The sequence below is a fragment of the Anguilla anguilla genome, chromosome 13 (assembly GCF_013347855.1).
Source record: "Anguilla anguilla isolate fAngAng1 chromosome 13, fAngAng1.pri, whole genome shotgun sequence".
NCBI lineage: Eukaryota > Metazoa > Chordata > Actinopteri > Anguilliformes > Anguillidae > Anguilla > Anguilla anguilla.
This window is the reverse complement of record NC_049213.1, coordinates 29,154,165-29,169,845: the sequence shown is the minus strand read 5'-3', so window position 1 is coordinate 29,169,845 and position 15,681 is coordinate 29,154,165. Positions and strand designations below refer to the sequence as shown.

Below are 15,681 nucleotides of genomic sequence, written 5' to 3'. Positions count from 1 at the left end.
CTGCTCATAAAGCACCCTTGTTCACCTTGTTTGTTGTGCTTCAGTTTTGATCAGTCTCATTTTTCCCCTTCTTTGTACTGTAGATTCACAGATTCAGCATGAAGAGCCTATTTTTATTTTCATTCTGCCTCTGTGTGTGTGTGTGTTTGTGCCTATCCTGCATGTATGTGTATGCATCCATGTGTGTGTTTGTGAGCGTGCCTTTCATGCATGCATGTGTACGTATACGTGTGTGTATGTGTATGGCAGAGAGAGAGAGAAAGAGGGAGAATGGGTGGTCAAAATGAACAGAATTCTCTGCTTTATAAATGAGGGCACAAAACAGCAAGCAGGCTCTCAACCATGTTTCAATGCCAAGCATTAATTAGGAGCAGAGATAATCACCACAAGGGTGGGGGAGGGGAGCTAATGCACATGCACATAAAAACATACGCATGTATATAGAAACATGCAAACGCGCAAATAGAAAAACAAATACACGTGCACACATAGGCCTTTTCTCTTTTTGTACCAAGATCCTAAATTGCATGTAAAGAACTTATGATTGATAGCTCTGCTATTTCATTGTGCACTCAGGAGCCATTAACAGCTTTAAAAACAATTTGGAAAAAGTCTACAACTGCTTATCCAGTGAAAATATATTTAAAACATATGTTGTATCCATTCCTTTGAATACATTGGGCGTTTTCACTTCCAGTAAATAACGACTTCCCAGAACACCAGTCTGTAAATAAAGAGAAGGTCGCTGTAAATAAGGAGGAACAGTGGCAGTTAATCAAATACATTTTTTGATAGCATTACAGTTAACGTACAGTAGTGGCAATACAAATGCAAATATAAACCAGACCACTAATAGCTAACACCATTTCTGACAGTTTAAGTAAGCATCTCTACCAAGATTTGTGCACAGATATCCTGGCTTTGCTTGTTAATTCTGTGTGCAAAATTAATGTCTTCATTTACTCTTCTTATCGTTTACCATCCTGGACATGGTGTTGTGGTCACACCCACACGGAAGCCCACAGTGGACACTGCAATTAAAACTGAAAAGAAAAGACAAGAAAAAAAGCATGGTCATTTATCATGTCCCCACCATCCTCACACACAGGGAACCGCACCTCGTCTTGCGAAGAGCATCACATTGCATCCCGTGCCGGCAGCTGCCCTCATCAACCCACACACTCCTCCACAGTCTGGGTACAGATGGAGGCTCTGATGGAGGCGGCAAGCAGGCAGGCTGTGCGGTGCTGGTGGTGGCGGGGGTTCTGCCAGCTGGAGCCCTCCCTGGAGTCCCCCCTCACCAATTCGTATCCAGCCCAACTCCTCTTGTCCTGTTGGATGAGCGCAGACCATTAGTGGAAACCCATTGTGTTGTTCAATCGAGTCTCTCCTACTCTACCACTTATGCTTTTTTTTTCTCAGAGGTTTAGCATCTTGGCTACTGGTCCACCCCCGCAAGCTCACAACACCCACACATGCTCGCTGCTCCTCTCCTCTGTGAGTGTGGGTGTGGGTGTGAGTGAGCGAGTGAGTGAGTGAGTGAGTGTGGGAGTGAGTGAGTGAGTGTGCTGGAGCAAGAAGTCAGGTATTGACTCATACGAGCCGAGCGGTGCAGTGTAGCCATCAGACTGCGTTAGATATAGAGTTGAAGGTAAGCCTGCCTCTGCTCACTTCCCCTTTCTGTTAGGATTCCGTCATCACTTTCAGTTCTGCTCTCTTTCTCGCCACTCCTCTGTTCATTGCTTCTTTTCACTCCATCTCACCCCCTGCTTCCTATCTGCCTACCACACTCTCAGTGATACCAACTTGCCTTTGTGTTCAAAAGTGCCTTTACAGGCATCTCTCCTCTCTCGCCCACACTCTCCCACTCTATTTCTCTCACTCTGTCTGTTTATCTCTCTCTCTCTCTGCTGCGTCTTCTTTTTCTCTCATTTACATGAAAGCTGGAACAGGGTTTTTTTTTTTGTTAGCCTCACAAGTTACAGTTCCCCACACTGCATAAAAGAAAACTGAAAGACAGAAGAGGAACAACAAAGAGCCAGAGCGGAGAGACGGGGTAACAGCACGTCTCTCTCCTCCTACGTATGGAGCTGAACAGCTTAGCGCCGATCGCGGCCGTCCCAGGCTGCTCATTGGACAGCTGTGAGCCATAGAGATGACCGGGTGGATCGCCACGCCAACAGCATTGCTCTGGGATAGGGTGAGTAACCCATAGCCCCTCCGCTGCTTTTAAACATCCACCTAGAGGCGCTGTACAGTCTACAATGCTGCAGTAGAACTAGCGGAAGCAGAAATAATATGTAGGGTAAAACAGTCAGTCAGTGAGATTTATGATTTAAAAGGATTGGTGTGCCATGGTCTTATCTGCATCTGAATGCTGAAAGGAAGAGATGAACAGTGTTTTATATCAGACTATGTTTTTAGAAATCATTGTGATGTATATTTCCAGCTCAGAAGAAATGAGTTTGTGTGTGCTTTATTTTTATGTGTTCTTTCCTCTCAAGAGAAAACAATAGCCACAGTTTCAGCTTTTAAACTTCATCTTTTGTGACCACTGGTAGTTGTAGTTGTTGGTTCACACCCAGCACAACAAAACATTGCACTAAGTGCCAACATTATAAAGGTTAAAGAAAAAGTCAGTGCTGTAATCATTTTTCACTTACTGTGGCCTTTCTCACAATAGCTGCAAGCATTACCTACATAGCTATGCTAGGAAGTTCTAAAGCAAAGGCATTTGTGATGTCCTATTCATTTGTGTGTTTTGGAAAATTAATAATTTCATACAAAGATGGTGATGTATATGTGTAAATGTACTGTAATGTACTGTACAAATTGTGCTCAACAGTGCTACCATCAAAGGGCTATTTTATCAAAAAGATTGAATTCACGGACTCAATTCAAACTCAAGGTTTGAGATGCATCCAGCTAATCTATATAAGGCAGGGAGGAAACAAAGACACTTATATGAAACAATCTCTGCAATAATACTGTGGTTGTTCCATACATAAATTGAGGATGGTGGGTCAAAGCGGGACCAGGTGAAGGGAACTGGTGTCAGGTATTACTTTAAACTGGTTGCATGACCACTGCCTTACCATGTATTTTGGTTAGGATAACATAATCTCTGGTCAATGGGCCAAATGTATGTGGATGGAAAGTTCACTGACAGAAATCCCACCGTGAAATACAACTCATAGAGTAAACATATACTGTAAATTTGATACAGGTGTATTTGGCTGGAACAGACTTTGCTTACCTCCACAAACAAGATCACCATGTGGAACACATTTCCTTGTACTAACAAAAATGTTATGTCACATTACTGTTATAGCAGTGATTGCCTACCACTTGCTATAGCCACCAACACTATATCTCCAAGAAGTGTAATGGTATTATTTTTTTATTTTTCATGGTAAAGACAAATTTTTTAAATCACTAATTTTCTGGGTTGTGCAGAAATGCTATAGAATTAGGTCCAACTGCAACAAAAAAGTATGCTTATTGTGCAGTGTGCTATAGGTTAGCTTTAGTTACAGTCTAATTTCAGTGGGCTTGCAGCACCACACAAACTAATTTCACATTCCAGCAGATGAGGGTACTCACAGTCCCCTCTTGTTGGTGAGTCACTCTAACCGCACTCAGCGCTGTGCACGATAACATCTCCATCGCCTGCTCTGCCTGCAAATCAGGAGCATGCTGCTGGTCCACGCAGAGTGAGAAATAGAGAGACGATGATTCCTGCAAGGCAGTGTTTCTCTAGCACCTTCGGGTCTTTGTGACTTTTACTGACTGAGCTCTTAACACTGCAGTAAACACCATCTGTTGCCAGGCCTGACCTTTGATGCAAAACTCCCTGACATTTGATGAGTGAGATCAAAACTCATGTTACATTTTTTTTCACTGATAAATTAATTGGGTCATAGATTATGGCATCGGTTTTGCACCCTACAGTGCACTATTCTCTTTCTCTCACACGCACACTCACACACCACATGCAAAACAAATAGCTTTCAACCTATACCTACTCAGTTCAGTGCCGTGAATTTGTCAACAAGCTAACAGAAGATCAAGCAATGATGTATTTTTTTCCTGTGCAATTGAGATACACTTACAATGTAACTGTTCTACTATGCAGCAATCTACTTGGTTAGCATAGCACTAATGTAAATTGTGTTTCTTTCCCAGGTAATTAGCGGCCCTGTCTAATACCATCACGAGCTGGAGTGGTTGCCATGGAGACCAGCAAGCAGGGCTTTGTAAGCATTCCAGCCCCTGGCGGCTCAGTCACAGCGCAGGGGGAGGACAGGATGCATGAAACGCAGGCCCCTCTGACAGCCATGTATCTTCAAACGCTGGGCAGGCTGCCACTGTACCCGCAGATGGCACATCCGGGACCGCCTACCAGCCAGGATGCCGTGGCCCTTCCCCTGTCCATCTCTCCGCTCCCCACAAAGCAGGCCCTGCCCCTCCTGACCTTCCACATCACCAGCGGGATGCATCTCCCGCAGCAAGGTCAGAGGTCAGGGGTGGCCGCCACACCCACCAGGCCCAAATCCGCTGGGAAACACATGTGCCCACACTGCGGTCGGGACTGCCTGAAGCCCAGCGTCCTGGAGAAGCACCTGCGCTGCCATACGGGGGAGCGCCCTTACCCCTGCACCATCTGCGGGATCGCCTTCAAGACCCAGAGCAACCTGTATAAGCACAAGCGCACGCAGGCCCATGCCCGCCTCTCTAGCGAATCAGAGAAGGGCAGCTTCAGCAGCCAGGAGAGCATCCCTGGCTCCGGGGACACTTGCTCTAGCAGCCCCTCCCTGGGAGCACAGAGTGAAGACTTGGAAAGCTTTGAGAGGGAGGTTTGTGCACCTCCAGTGACTCCTTGCATCACCGTCAGCTCCACTCAACCCCCTGCTGCCCTGGGAAAGATTGGGTCAGACACAGGTTGGGCTTTGCATCAGGCTGCTCTGGTGGGACTCATTCTTGCTCCTGTGAATGGAAACCAGGAGAAACTGAGCTCCATTGTCCAAAAGGGAGAGCCGTTACTGGGTGTAGGGACCGCCCCAGCAGCAAAGCCACCAAAGGCTGAGGGGGAGCAGAAGCCACCTTCGGCTCCCCTGACACCAAATCGTCACCTCTTTCTACAGAGGCAGGAGGCCACCTTCTTCTCCAAACAGTGGGAGTCCAGCACATCCAGGGGGAAGTCCCAGTCCCACGACAGCACAGACTCCGGCTTCTCAGAGTGCAATGAGCAGAACTGGAACTCCAGCCCAAGCAGTACTCTGCATGACCACAGCATGGAGTCCCTCACAGAGTCCAGTATGGAACATCAGGAGGACGTTGGGGTCCTGGAGAACCCCAGAGAACCTGTTGCTGCTGCCGGGGCCAAAAGCAGAGTGTCAATGCTGGAGAAGAGGAAGCTGGAGGAGCGCATCTCCAAGCTTATATCTGAAAACGAAACCCTGGTGGATGACAAGCGCCTGGAGAATGTGAGGCCACGGAAGACAGTGCTGTCAAAGCAGGGCAGCATCGACCTCCCCATGCCGTACACCTACAAAGACTCCTTCCATTTTGAAATGAGGACCAGTAAGCAGATGAGCATGGCCTCCAGCCAGCAGAGCCCAGACTGGAGAGTGAAGCAGGCCTTGTACAACTCTGTGCCCACCCAACAATCTACCAGTCTTGATCACACACCTCTAACACGAAGCAGCTCCTTGCCATTCAGTTTAGGTAGCCCAGGACTGGAGAGAAGCAGCCAACATCGACACTATCAAAGAGAAGCTGTACCGGTGGGCCGAAGGGACAGCTCTGGACAACTTTACTCTGGTGAATTTGTCATGAAATCTGTGGACCAGCAGTCCTCACATCACCGGTCTCTTGTCCGGCAATCTGCAGTTGACTGTCTGCCTGCAGGTGAAGGCCTCAATGTGACCTCATCTGTGGAAGAGAGCTATCCCAGCAGCCTCGGCTCAGACGGGGACTCTATTGATGCCATTTGTGAATCTGGTGGCGGGAAATGTCGCAGGAAAAAAGCTCAGAAGTTCTCCTACAACAAGTGGCACATGTATGGAGGTGGAACCTTCACAAAGCTGTATAACACGGAGAAAGGTTCAGATCATGGGTCGTTGAGAGCAAAGAAAGCTGTGGTCAGCACGGAGCAAGGCAAAGTGCACGAGATTCAGAGCAGGAACACTGCCTCACTCCCAGAACCTGTCACTTCTGCAGTGTCTACTGCAGAGTTCGCTTCTGCTGGCACCAGTATTCAAACCACACACCGTTCACAATGCCTTCCACATAGCCGGCCCTCTACGTGTGGATCTCAACCAGCACATGGCCACATCAGCCAACTTTCCTCAGAACCAAATCTCCGGAGGCCATCGTTGTCAAATCCGTCCAGCACAATGCACCATTGTGTGGTCAGGCAAGGGAGCCTTCCAGCCCCAGACAGCACAAATGGCAGCAGGGCGAGCCTTGTGAAAAGCATCATCCAGAAAGAACAGAATACGGAACACAACACCACACCACAGTGCCTCAGTCATCTTCCATCAGAAAGGAAGAAACAGAGAACAGAAGATGACACAGGCATGCTAGTGGACATCATGGACTTGGGGGAGAAGAGACACAATGTTCTGGCCAGCATGATCAGTAAGGCAGACGATAACAGCCTTGTCAGACCGAGTCAACCCTCTCTCGCTTTCTGCAGCAGTGACACCCCTAAATACACCCACCCGACAAAGAGGGGTGATAGCAACAAGCTACAGTTGCAACACCAGAGTAGCAGAATGGACCTAAACCTATGTTTCATCAGCCGCCAAATGAATCAGAGACCATTTCAGGCTAAGGAACATGACTCACTTCCATCCTTAGTGAATGTGGGCAGGTTATGTGTCCCTGCTACACCCAGCGTGTCTGCATTAACCAAGTCAAGCTTCCTACCCAAGTACCAGCTCAAGCTTCCCCATTCTGCAGTTTCGGAACAGAGCCTTCCTGCTACACCAGCATTGGAACAGAGGCTCAGGACTATACCAGCATCTGAACAAGGCCTGACTGTTATACCAACATTGGAACAGGACATCACTGCTATTCCAGTATTGGAAAAGAGCCTTACTTCAATACCAGCCATAGACTCAGAACAGAGCCTCCCTTCTATACCCACTCCCACTTCAGAACAGAGCCTCCCTCCTATACCCACTATCACTTCAGAACAGAGACTCCCTCCTATACCCACTCCCACTTCAGAACAGAACCTCCCTCCTATACCCACTCCCACGTCAGAACAGAGCCTCCCTCCTATACCTACTCCCACTTCAGAACAGAGCTTCTCTCCTATACCCACTCCCACTTCAGAACAGAACCTCCCTCCTATACCCACTCCCACTTCAGAACAAAGCCTTGCTCCTATACCCACTCCCACTTCAGAACAAAGCCTCCCTCCTATACCAACTCCCACTTCAGAACAAAGCCTCCCTCCTATACCCGCTCCCACTTCAGAACAGAACCTCCCTCCTATACCCACTCCCACTTCAGAACAAAGCCTTGCTCCTATACCCACTCCCACTTCAGAACAAAGCCTCCCTCCTATACGCACTCCCACTTCAGCACAGAGCCTCCCTCCTATACCCACTCCCACTTCAGAACAGAACCTCCTTCTCATACCCACTCCCACTTCAGAACAGAACCTCTTTCTCATACCCACTCCCACTTCAGAACAGAGCATTGCTCCTATACCCACTCCCACTTCAGAACAAAGCCTCCCTCCTATACCCACTTCCACGTCAGAACAGAGTCACACGTCTGCACCCACTATCGCCCCCAAAACTAGTAACACTTCTAAACCGAAACCAGCCATTAAACAGAACCACTCTCCTACATCCAAACCACCATCGACTCACACACCCACTGCCTTATCCACACCCTCTGAGACTTGTGCTGCTTCACACACCACAGCCTCTGGACTGAGTCCCACTTCTCCATCCACTTCAGGACACATTCACACTGCTCGACCCACACTTACATCTGAACAGAGCCACAATGTTACACCCACCCCAATCCCAGAGATGAGCCACACAGCTGCATCAACCTTGGGACAGATGCACACCAGCTCACCCCAACACAGTGCTACATGCACCGCAACCCCAAAACTAAGCAATACTGCTACGCCCAACTCAGTCTGCGCAAATTGCAACACTCATTTTCCCATGGTGGAATCGCTGTCTGCGGGACAGGTCATAGTGTTGAAGGGAGTATCACAAGCTGCTTCCGAAGAGACAGACTATGTGAAGACAGGAGACATACAAATATTCCTGCAGATCATTTCTGATGACCAGCTGTCACTCACGGAAGCTCAACTAAGTACTCAGGACTCCCAGCTGGAGGCAAGTGTCTGTCAGGATATCTCCCGGGCAGCCGTGGAAAATAGTGGAGCAGAAATACAGCAGCAAAGCGTCTCACAGCAACTGGACATTTCTCAGTATGCACAGCTGCTTGCTGACAATGCAGAAGGACGCAGTGCTACAGACGTGGCACACACCAGTTTGACACACCAGGCATCCAGCGCACAGTTAGCAGGACCCTCCATCCCTTCATACTGTGAGATTTTCTCCCACACAGAACAACACCAGGAGTACCAGAGCTGTGAAAGTTCTCCACAAAAGAATTTCCCTCTTTTAAAATCCATTCCTACACCCTCCCAAGATTTCACAAATCAATCAGCTCATACAGGCATTAGCGAGGGTGATCAAACCTCAGTGGTCTCTGGTCATGAAGCAGGTGGCTCAGAACTCAGGAAAACCGAGGGTCAGTTTGCTTGTTTACGCACAGTGCCACATACACACAATCAGTGTAGGCCTGCGGACTATGGCCTCCCTCCATTGAAAAGGAATTCTGAACGTCCAAATCAGGAACCGAGCAAGACGGTGTCAGTTAACACAATGGGGGTGTGTTGTCAAGGCAGCCTGCCACAACAAAGAATCACAGCTAATACAGCAGATTGCCCTGTGCTATTATACAGCCAGGCCCCACCATCTTCCATGGCCTCTTCCACTGCTACCGTAGACAGGAGTCCTTACCCTAGGCCATACATTCCAGACTTGCGCTCAGTTCTGGCAGATACACACACAAAAACTGAAAAACGGACTTTGACAGATACTAAGGAGAGGGGTTATTTGACTTTTCCTTGTACAACTGGGGCTGGGCAGCAACACCAGAAGCTACTCATGGAGATGCCCCTGGCTGTGCAGAAGAATGCAGTCAATGCAGCAGCCGTACCCCCACTTCATATGGACTGCAGAGATCCCTTAACCGCACAAGGCCCAAAGAACAAAATGCTTTCAGCTCACAAACATCACAAACTATCTCCTCCTCCCAAGCATGTGTGGGATGTTGCTAGGTGCCCAGATGGAATTTTCTCATCAGATCCCAAGCACTGCCAGAATGCTACTCCTTCCTCTGCCCCCAGCAGAATGGAGAGGCCCACTTCTGTTGAGCCTGTGAGCGTAGGAGACACTTCATCCACCTCACACCTCTCACCCGCCTCCAACCGCCTCTTTATCCATCCACGCTCTGAAACTGCACATCCCACTGCATTCTCCCAGCACAGTGTTCAGACCTCAACTTGTGAAGGACCAAGCCTGTCTCAGGGCTCTATAACACAGTCACCAGCAGTGAGGCAATGTGAAACAGACGCACCCAAAGAAACCCAACAGGGGGTCCTGGGATGTGGCAGCCTTCTCACTGACCTGAGCCAGCAGGGTACACATACAGCTGTGTCACCACTTACACCCAACCCTGGGTTACTGGATTCCATCCAAATGTGTCTGCCAAGTGTGACTCAAGAGCTCCCCCAGCAGGCCACTTCTGAGAATGCAATACCAGGCTCTGTTCCTCCTGAACCCACAGCACAACAGCAGGTCCAAAATGAGAGGCATGTTCTAGAGGCCTTGGCACACAATAGCTCTACAGAACCATGTTTACAGGCTTCCCATCCAACTCCAAGGGCCAGCCAACAGGAACCATTTTCAGCATCGCTCCCAGGCCAACACAAACTGTGCCTGGCTGCCGGCATCTCTCTGTCTCCCTCTGCAGCAGCAGACATGAGCTCAGGAAAAGTACTAGTACATGTCTCAGTCCAACACACACCTTTAAATCAAAGAGTCCCATACAGCACGGGTAAGCAGAGTGAAACCAAATGTGGAATTTCTGCAAATGAAGCTGTTGCAAATTCAAGAGAAACATCTGGAGGGTTCTGTATGGTGGCACCAGGAAGTTGCGTGGCACAGGCTGGCGTGAGCACTGTCAGACAGAGCACAGAGGCATCCTCCCCATCTTTCCTCTGCCCTAGCCAGGACAGGAAAGTCCTTCTTTCCCAAGACCGGGAGGCAGGCACTGGCACTTCAACAGAGAAATCACAGCTCCCTATGAAGTCATCGAACACCCAGTGTGGACTCTTAACCGGACCCTCGGGAAAGGTTCTGTCAGGGGGCGGCATTAGCTCCCTAACAAGCAGCCAGATGCAGGTCAGCAGTAATGAACCTCAGGACCGAATTGCCTCTCATCAGTACCTGGAACAGAATGCCCCAAAGGGCAACATGGCCACAGGTCAAGAGGACATGGTCTTAGACAACTGTGTCTCATCTCCTCGCTGTGCTTCAGAGGGAAGGCAGAGCGATGGTGCCCTGATCTGTGCCTCTGCTGACACACAGAAGGGGAGCCAAGCCATAGATGCAGGTATGGAATAGTATGACTTACTCCTGATCTTTAAAAAGCATACTCATTTATGCAAGGTTTTTAGTAAGGGGTCAAACCAACAATGGAATTACAGAGAATCTCTGAAAACGTGAGTTCTTCTATGCTTTGGTGGCCATAATTTGTAAATAAATAAATAAATAAATAAATAAATAAATAAATAAATAAAAAATTTTACCATGGTTTTGATGATCCCATTGCTGAAGCCTTTATACAACAAACTATCATAAACATAATCTTTAACCAGCTGTGCTGTTGGATTTTTCTGGATTGATTTAAGACAAAGTATTTTTCTTATGAATACAACAGCATTATCTCAGCTTAGATCTAAACCCACAACATGTTGCTTAAAAGCGTTATGTTCGAAACAGCAAAAAAGGTAAGAAAAATCAATTAATTAAATAAAAACTTTAACAGTTCAGTTATGTCATAGAGTTGTTAATAAATTCAAACATGTCTCTTTAAAGTGTGTATGCTGTTTTGCCACAAGGTGGCAATAACTGACCGTTATTTGAACAGCATTCCCATGCTTTGCTGGTTCAGATTCACTCTCATTCAAGGTAATCCAATAGCATTTATTTTAAAGATCATGCAATACATTTTGACAATAAATGTGAAAATCCTCCAACTAACAAGACATCCACATAAGTGTTCCATTTAGCAGCAATCCTTCCACAGTTCTTATCTCAGATCTCTGTCCTCAAAAGCTGTGTTAACCTTTTGCATCACACTTCACAAAGCTTCCTTAAAAGAAACACACTTCCTTGTTTTCACAGACATAGGTTGTGGAGTGCTGATCAGCCAGGGTCAATCAAAAGGGAATGGTTTTGAAGTGTAGTATTTGATCTATCAAGAGATCCCCAGTGGCAAAAGGGTGGTGTGACAAAAGGTTAAAGGTTACATGAATTAGTCTCCATAACAGAGCAGGGGTCGGTCAAAGGTTTGAGCAGGAAGGGCCAGAATAAACAAAAAGGAAACCCACCCTTTAATCTTTGTTTCCACAAACACCGTGGCCATTGTTATATAGAAAAGTGTAAAAAAAGATAACCAAGAGACGCAGTGGGATCAGAGTTTTAACAGTTAAGCTGCTGAGCTTTTCTGAGTTGTTAGACAACACAAAAAGTGCAGCGGTGGCTTAATTGCTCAATTGCAACAGGGATACTTGGTAAATGGCCCAATTCGTGCCGCCCCTTGCTCTCCACCATCGTCTCGTGTTGTGACTGCCTGCGCCGAAAGGCTTACCAGAAGGCCAGGAGCTCTCAGGCCCTTGAATCCTCTGATTGATTGGGAGACTGGAAGGAATGGCGCTCATCGCAGGGCGGTGGAAGAGGCTCCCCCGGGGACTCCTCAGATAGCAGACGCAGGGGTTTGAGGGGGATTTTACGGTCATCTCCGGTCCAGACGCTTGACATGTGATCCGGAATGTAAACGTCGGCTTTCCTCAGAGCAAGACAGCCCTGTGGCTTGTGCTAGAGTTCAGCCAAACAAAACACACTCAGAGTATCAGAGCGATTGGTTTTCATCAATACCGTTGCTTCTTCATTTCAAATTTTGGAACTTCAGATCAATTTTCAGTATTTCATATAGAACCATATGTTAGTTGGTATTTCTGAATGCATTTGAGTGTGTATATTGAAGAAAGCTTTCAATTATTATGATTTTTTCTACCCCCCATGAGATAAGCTATAAGCCATGTGTGCAAATACAGAGGAAAAATGTCTAAGACCACACATGACACATTATTTGGGAATCGGTAAGACCAAAACAGAAAAATAAAGTAAGAGTCGCAATTACAGTGTGGATTTCTTCAGGTTAGCTGTCTGTGGATTAGTGCTAAGACAACATTTGTTTTCACACCAGGTATGCACTGTAAAGCTGGATCCACCCTATTACAACAGCTATCATTTTCCCAGTAAAGCAGGGACATTTTTCAAACCTCATGCACCTAAGAGCTCGAAAGGAAATTATTTGGCCAAGGGGGTAAAGTGAAAAGGCTCTGAGAATTCCTGTTCTGTCAAGGTGAACTGTAAGTTAGTTAACGGGTCTCCACATTGACAGGCTCAGTGGAACCTGTCAGATGCATAAGGTAAGACACAGGCGAGGGTGGGCTCTACTCGTGCCTTCTGCTGATTGGTGTTTATCCCTCCAGGACACCTGTCAGCCAGCGGCACAGCAGCCCAGCAGGAGCAGGAGGCGCAGGCCAGCAGTCAGAGCCTGGAGGAGCAGGCGGACAGAGAGCCGGAGGAGCAGGGCTCCAGACAGCGAGAAACGACAGAGAGAGGAGGGGTGGAGGAAACAGACAGTGGGGAGATGGAGAAGAGAGGTTTGATCGACCCCTGCACCTCTCCTACATCGGAGCCACACAAAGGGGCCACCTCAGTAAGGGCGCTATCTTGACCTGTAATACACTTCCTCCTTGCTTTACTGTACTAAAAAAACAACAACAACACACTGTCTTCATGAAATTCTATCACAATAACACAACTACACACTGTATCCAAGTAGTACTGTACTAACAACACAGCAAATACACACTGTATCCCAGCATTGCTGTACTAATAACACAGCAACCACACACTGCTAACTCAGCACTCTGGTAATTACAAAAAAAATGCTTCCCCGAGCTATTTGAATAATTACTTTAGCTACATATTACAACAAGCATAGACTGCTGCCTACCACAATAGCAAAACATTTTGTGAAGCATTATACAACTCAGGCATTTCTTACATCTGCATCACAAGAAAATATGAAACGTGTTAAATGCAGCATAAGCTAGTCCCGTAACCTGATTTAAAAAAACTAAATTATTTCTGATACAAAGCTCCTATTTAAATTGCCCTCATGTCAAACTTTATTATTTCATTATCATTATGCAAAACACCACTTTGTTTTTAGACGGTAAGTTGTAGTGATGTGACATTGAGGCATATTTTGTAAAGATTCATACAGTTACAAAGGCTTTTCACCTGAAGAGATCTGCTTTGTGAGTGCACTTGTTGCCAGTGTTATGTTTGACAGCAAGGCCTCAGAATTCAGAAAAGAAAGTTGCATGCTTTCTGTACTAACAAACCATTTTCTCTGTGCAATTGTTTTCTCAGAATAATTTAATATCTAAGCACTATCTCAACTGAGAAGTTGTAATTGTTGTAATTACAAAAATAATAGAAGGCACTTGAAATTCATACACCTTGTCAGAAGTACTGGCACACTGATAATATTTCCAAAACTTCCACTTTGATAACTTGGAAACTTTATAAGAGAAATGACAAGATCACTTTAACTTTAACGGATTACAGTAAGAGAATATCCTAGTGTCCACTGAGATGGTTCATTTGACTGGAACATAACACAACATGCATAACATGAAGGCATTTTTGCTCTGTGATAATGTCATGCATTGTTTTCTCTTTGACAGGAGGAGGATGTGAGGGACATACTTGCTGATAACGGATCTCTCTCGTACAGAGACTCCTCTGTGTTCCCACACTTTCCACAGACTCCCACCCAGAGAGAGACCACTGCTGCACACACCTTTCAGCTTCACACACACGCAGAGACTAGCATTTTGCACATTCTCCAGACTCCCACCGAAAGTGAGACCCCCACTCAAAGTGAGACCAGCGCTTTGCAAACGCCGCAGACCCTTACCCAAAGTGAGGCTCCTGCTGTACACACCTTCCTTGCCCACAGGGATAGCAGGTGTCATGGAGCTGGTCAAGGCCCGCTGAGGCATTATTCAGATGTGAAGTCTCGCTCCACGGAATGGGGGGTGCATGGAGGTCCGTGTCCCGCACTATCAGCTGCCCAGCCGAGCCACACCCCAGAGTCATGCCCTCTCCCTATGAATGCAGGCCACACGGGGTGCGGGATGGTAGCTCAGGCTGCTAGCCGCGGCATGACGGCTAACCAGCCGCTGCAGAGGACCTTTCTGTCTGTGGAGAGCAGGGTCCAGCATGAAGGCCTCAGAGAGACAGCACAGGCAAGTGCGAGGAGAGCTGCAGAGCGATCAGAGCAGCCTGCACCAGATGCAGCGTGTGCCCAGCCTTTCTTCTCACACAGCAGTGCAGCACACTGCTCTCTGTCGCTGAGCGTGAGAGCCAGCGAGGCGTCCGTCAGAGCGGCCCACAGCAGCCTGGAGGAGGCTGACACCAGCAGCAGCGATGACGAAGGGAGACTGGTCATTGAGCTGGAGTAGGAGATACACACACACACACACACACACACACACACACACACACTCTCTCTCACTCTCTCTCTCACACACACACACACACACACACACACACGCACGTACACAGTGTGGAATGCAGGTACACAAGCACAGACACAGATGCAGAAACACAGAAACACTCACTCACACACACATGATTTCACATTTCTCTATCACGCACACATATGTACCTAGTCTCTCTCTCATGCAGCCTCTGGCTGTCTGAGTCAAGCTCCTCAGCTGCAGTGTGGTCAATGCACCTGGAGCCACATGTCTCACAAGGAAACTTCTCACTGCCCGACTGGTGAGTCAGCCAGAGTGGCCAACAGGAAAGTGAAACACAGGAAGCCATTGCGTGCCTGAACATTCCTGCATCATTAAGCATTGACTCAATCATTACTTCTCTGCCAAAAGACACCTTTACCTTAGGGGACCAAAAAACATGTTTTATAAGACTGTTTTTTTATGTTCAGCCTGGTGTCTTTGGTGCTATGAGAACCTATAACTCTTCACCTTAAATTGTATAAAAAGATACTGTTACTAATGAATGTATTGCTGTTCATGGCCTTTATATTGACAAATCTATGGAAACTTTTTCTTATCTTACCAATTTATAGATGTTATTGACCTATTGGTATGCACAGTTAAGATAATAAAACATTTTCCTTTTGTTGTTGATGAAACCTACAGGTTTTGAGTTTTTTTAACAGATTAAACTCACATAAACA

General features: G+C 47.0%; 1 protein-coding gene and 1 long non-coding RNA gene across 3 annotated transcripts; one reads left to right on the top strand and one right to left on the bottom strand.

Moving 5' to 3' along the window:
• Positions 1-275: 275 nt before the first annotated feature.
• LOC118211523 lies at positions 276-1,257 on the bottom strand. Its single transcript, XR_004762023.1, has 2 exons — positions 1,119-1,257; positions 276-724 (listed from the first exon to the last, which is right to left on the bottom strand). It is a non-coding gene; the product is annotated as an uncharacterized LOC118211523 (long non-coding RNA).
• An 806-nt stretch (positions 1,258-2,063) lies between these two features.
• On the top strand, positions 2,064-15,030 carry znf831 (zinc finger protein 831). 2 transcript variants are annotated; one of them, XM_035388792.1, is made up of 5 exons: positions 2,064-2,200; positions 4,186-10,131; positions 10,450-10,722; positions 12,890-13,119; positions 14,159-15,029. In XM_035388792.1, the coding sequence occupies exons 2-5, from the start codon at positions 4,233-4,235 to the stop codon at positions 14,936-14,938; spliced, it is 7,182 nt and encodes a 2,393-aa protein (XP_035244683.1). In that variant the 5' UTR covers positions 2,064-2,200; positions 4,186-4,232; the 3' UTR covers positions 14,939-15,029. The 2 variants fall into 2 exon arrangements, with proteins under 2 accessions (XP_035244683.1, XP_035244682.1); XM_035388791.1 differs by having other exon boundaries at positions 4,186-10,722; positions 14,159-15,030.
• The last annotated feature ends 651 nt before the right edge of the window (positions 15,031-15,681 follow it).

Coding starts and splice junctions, on each gene's coding strand:
- znf831 (XM_035388791.1), top strand. CDS start 4,233: ATGGAGACCAGCAAGCAGGGCTTTGTAAGCATTCCAGCCCCTGGCGGC. Junction 10,723..12,889: donor GAGCCAAGCCATAGATGCAG/GTATGGAATAGT, acceptor TTATCCCTCCAG/GACACCTGTCAGCCAGCGGC. Junction 13,120..14,158: donor CACACAAAGGGGCCACCTCA/GTAAGGGCGCTA, acceptor TCTCTTTGACAG/GAGGAGGATGTGAGGGACAT.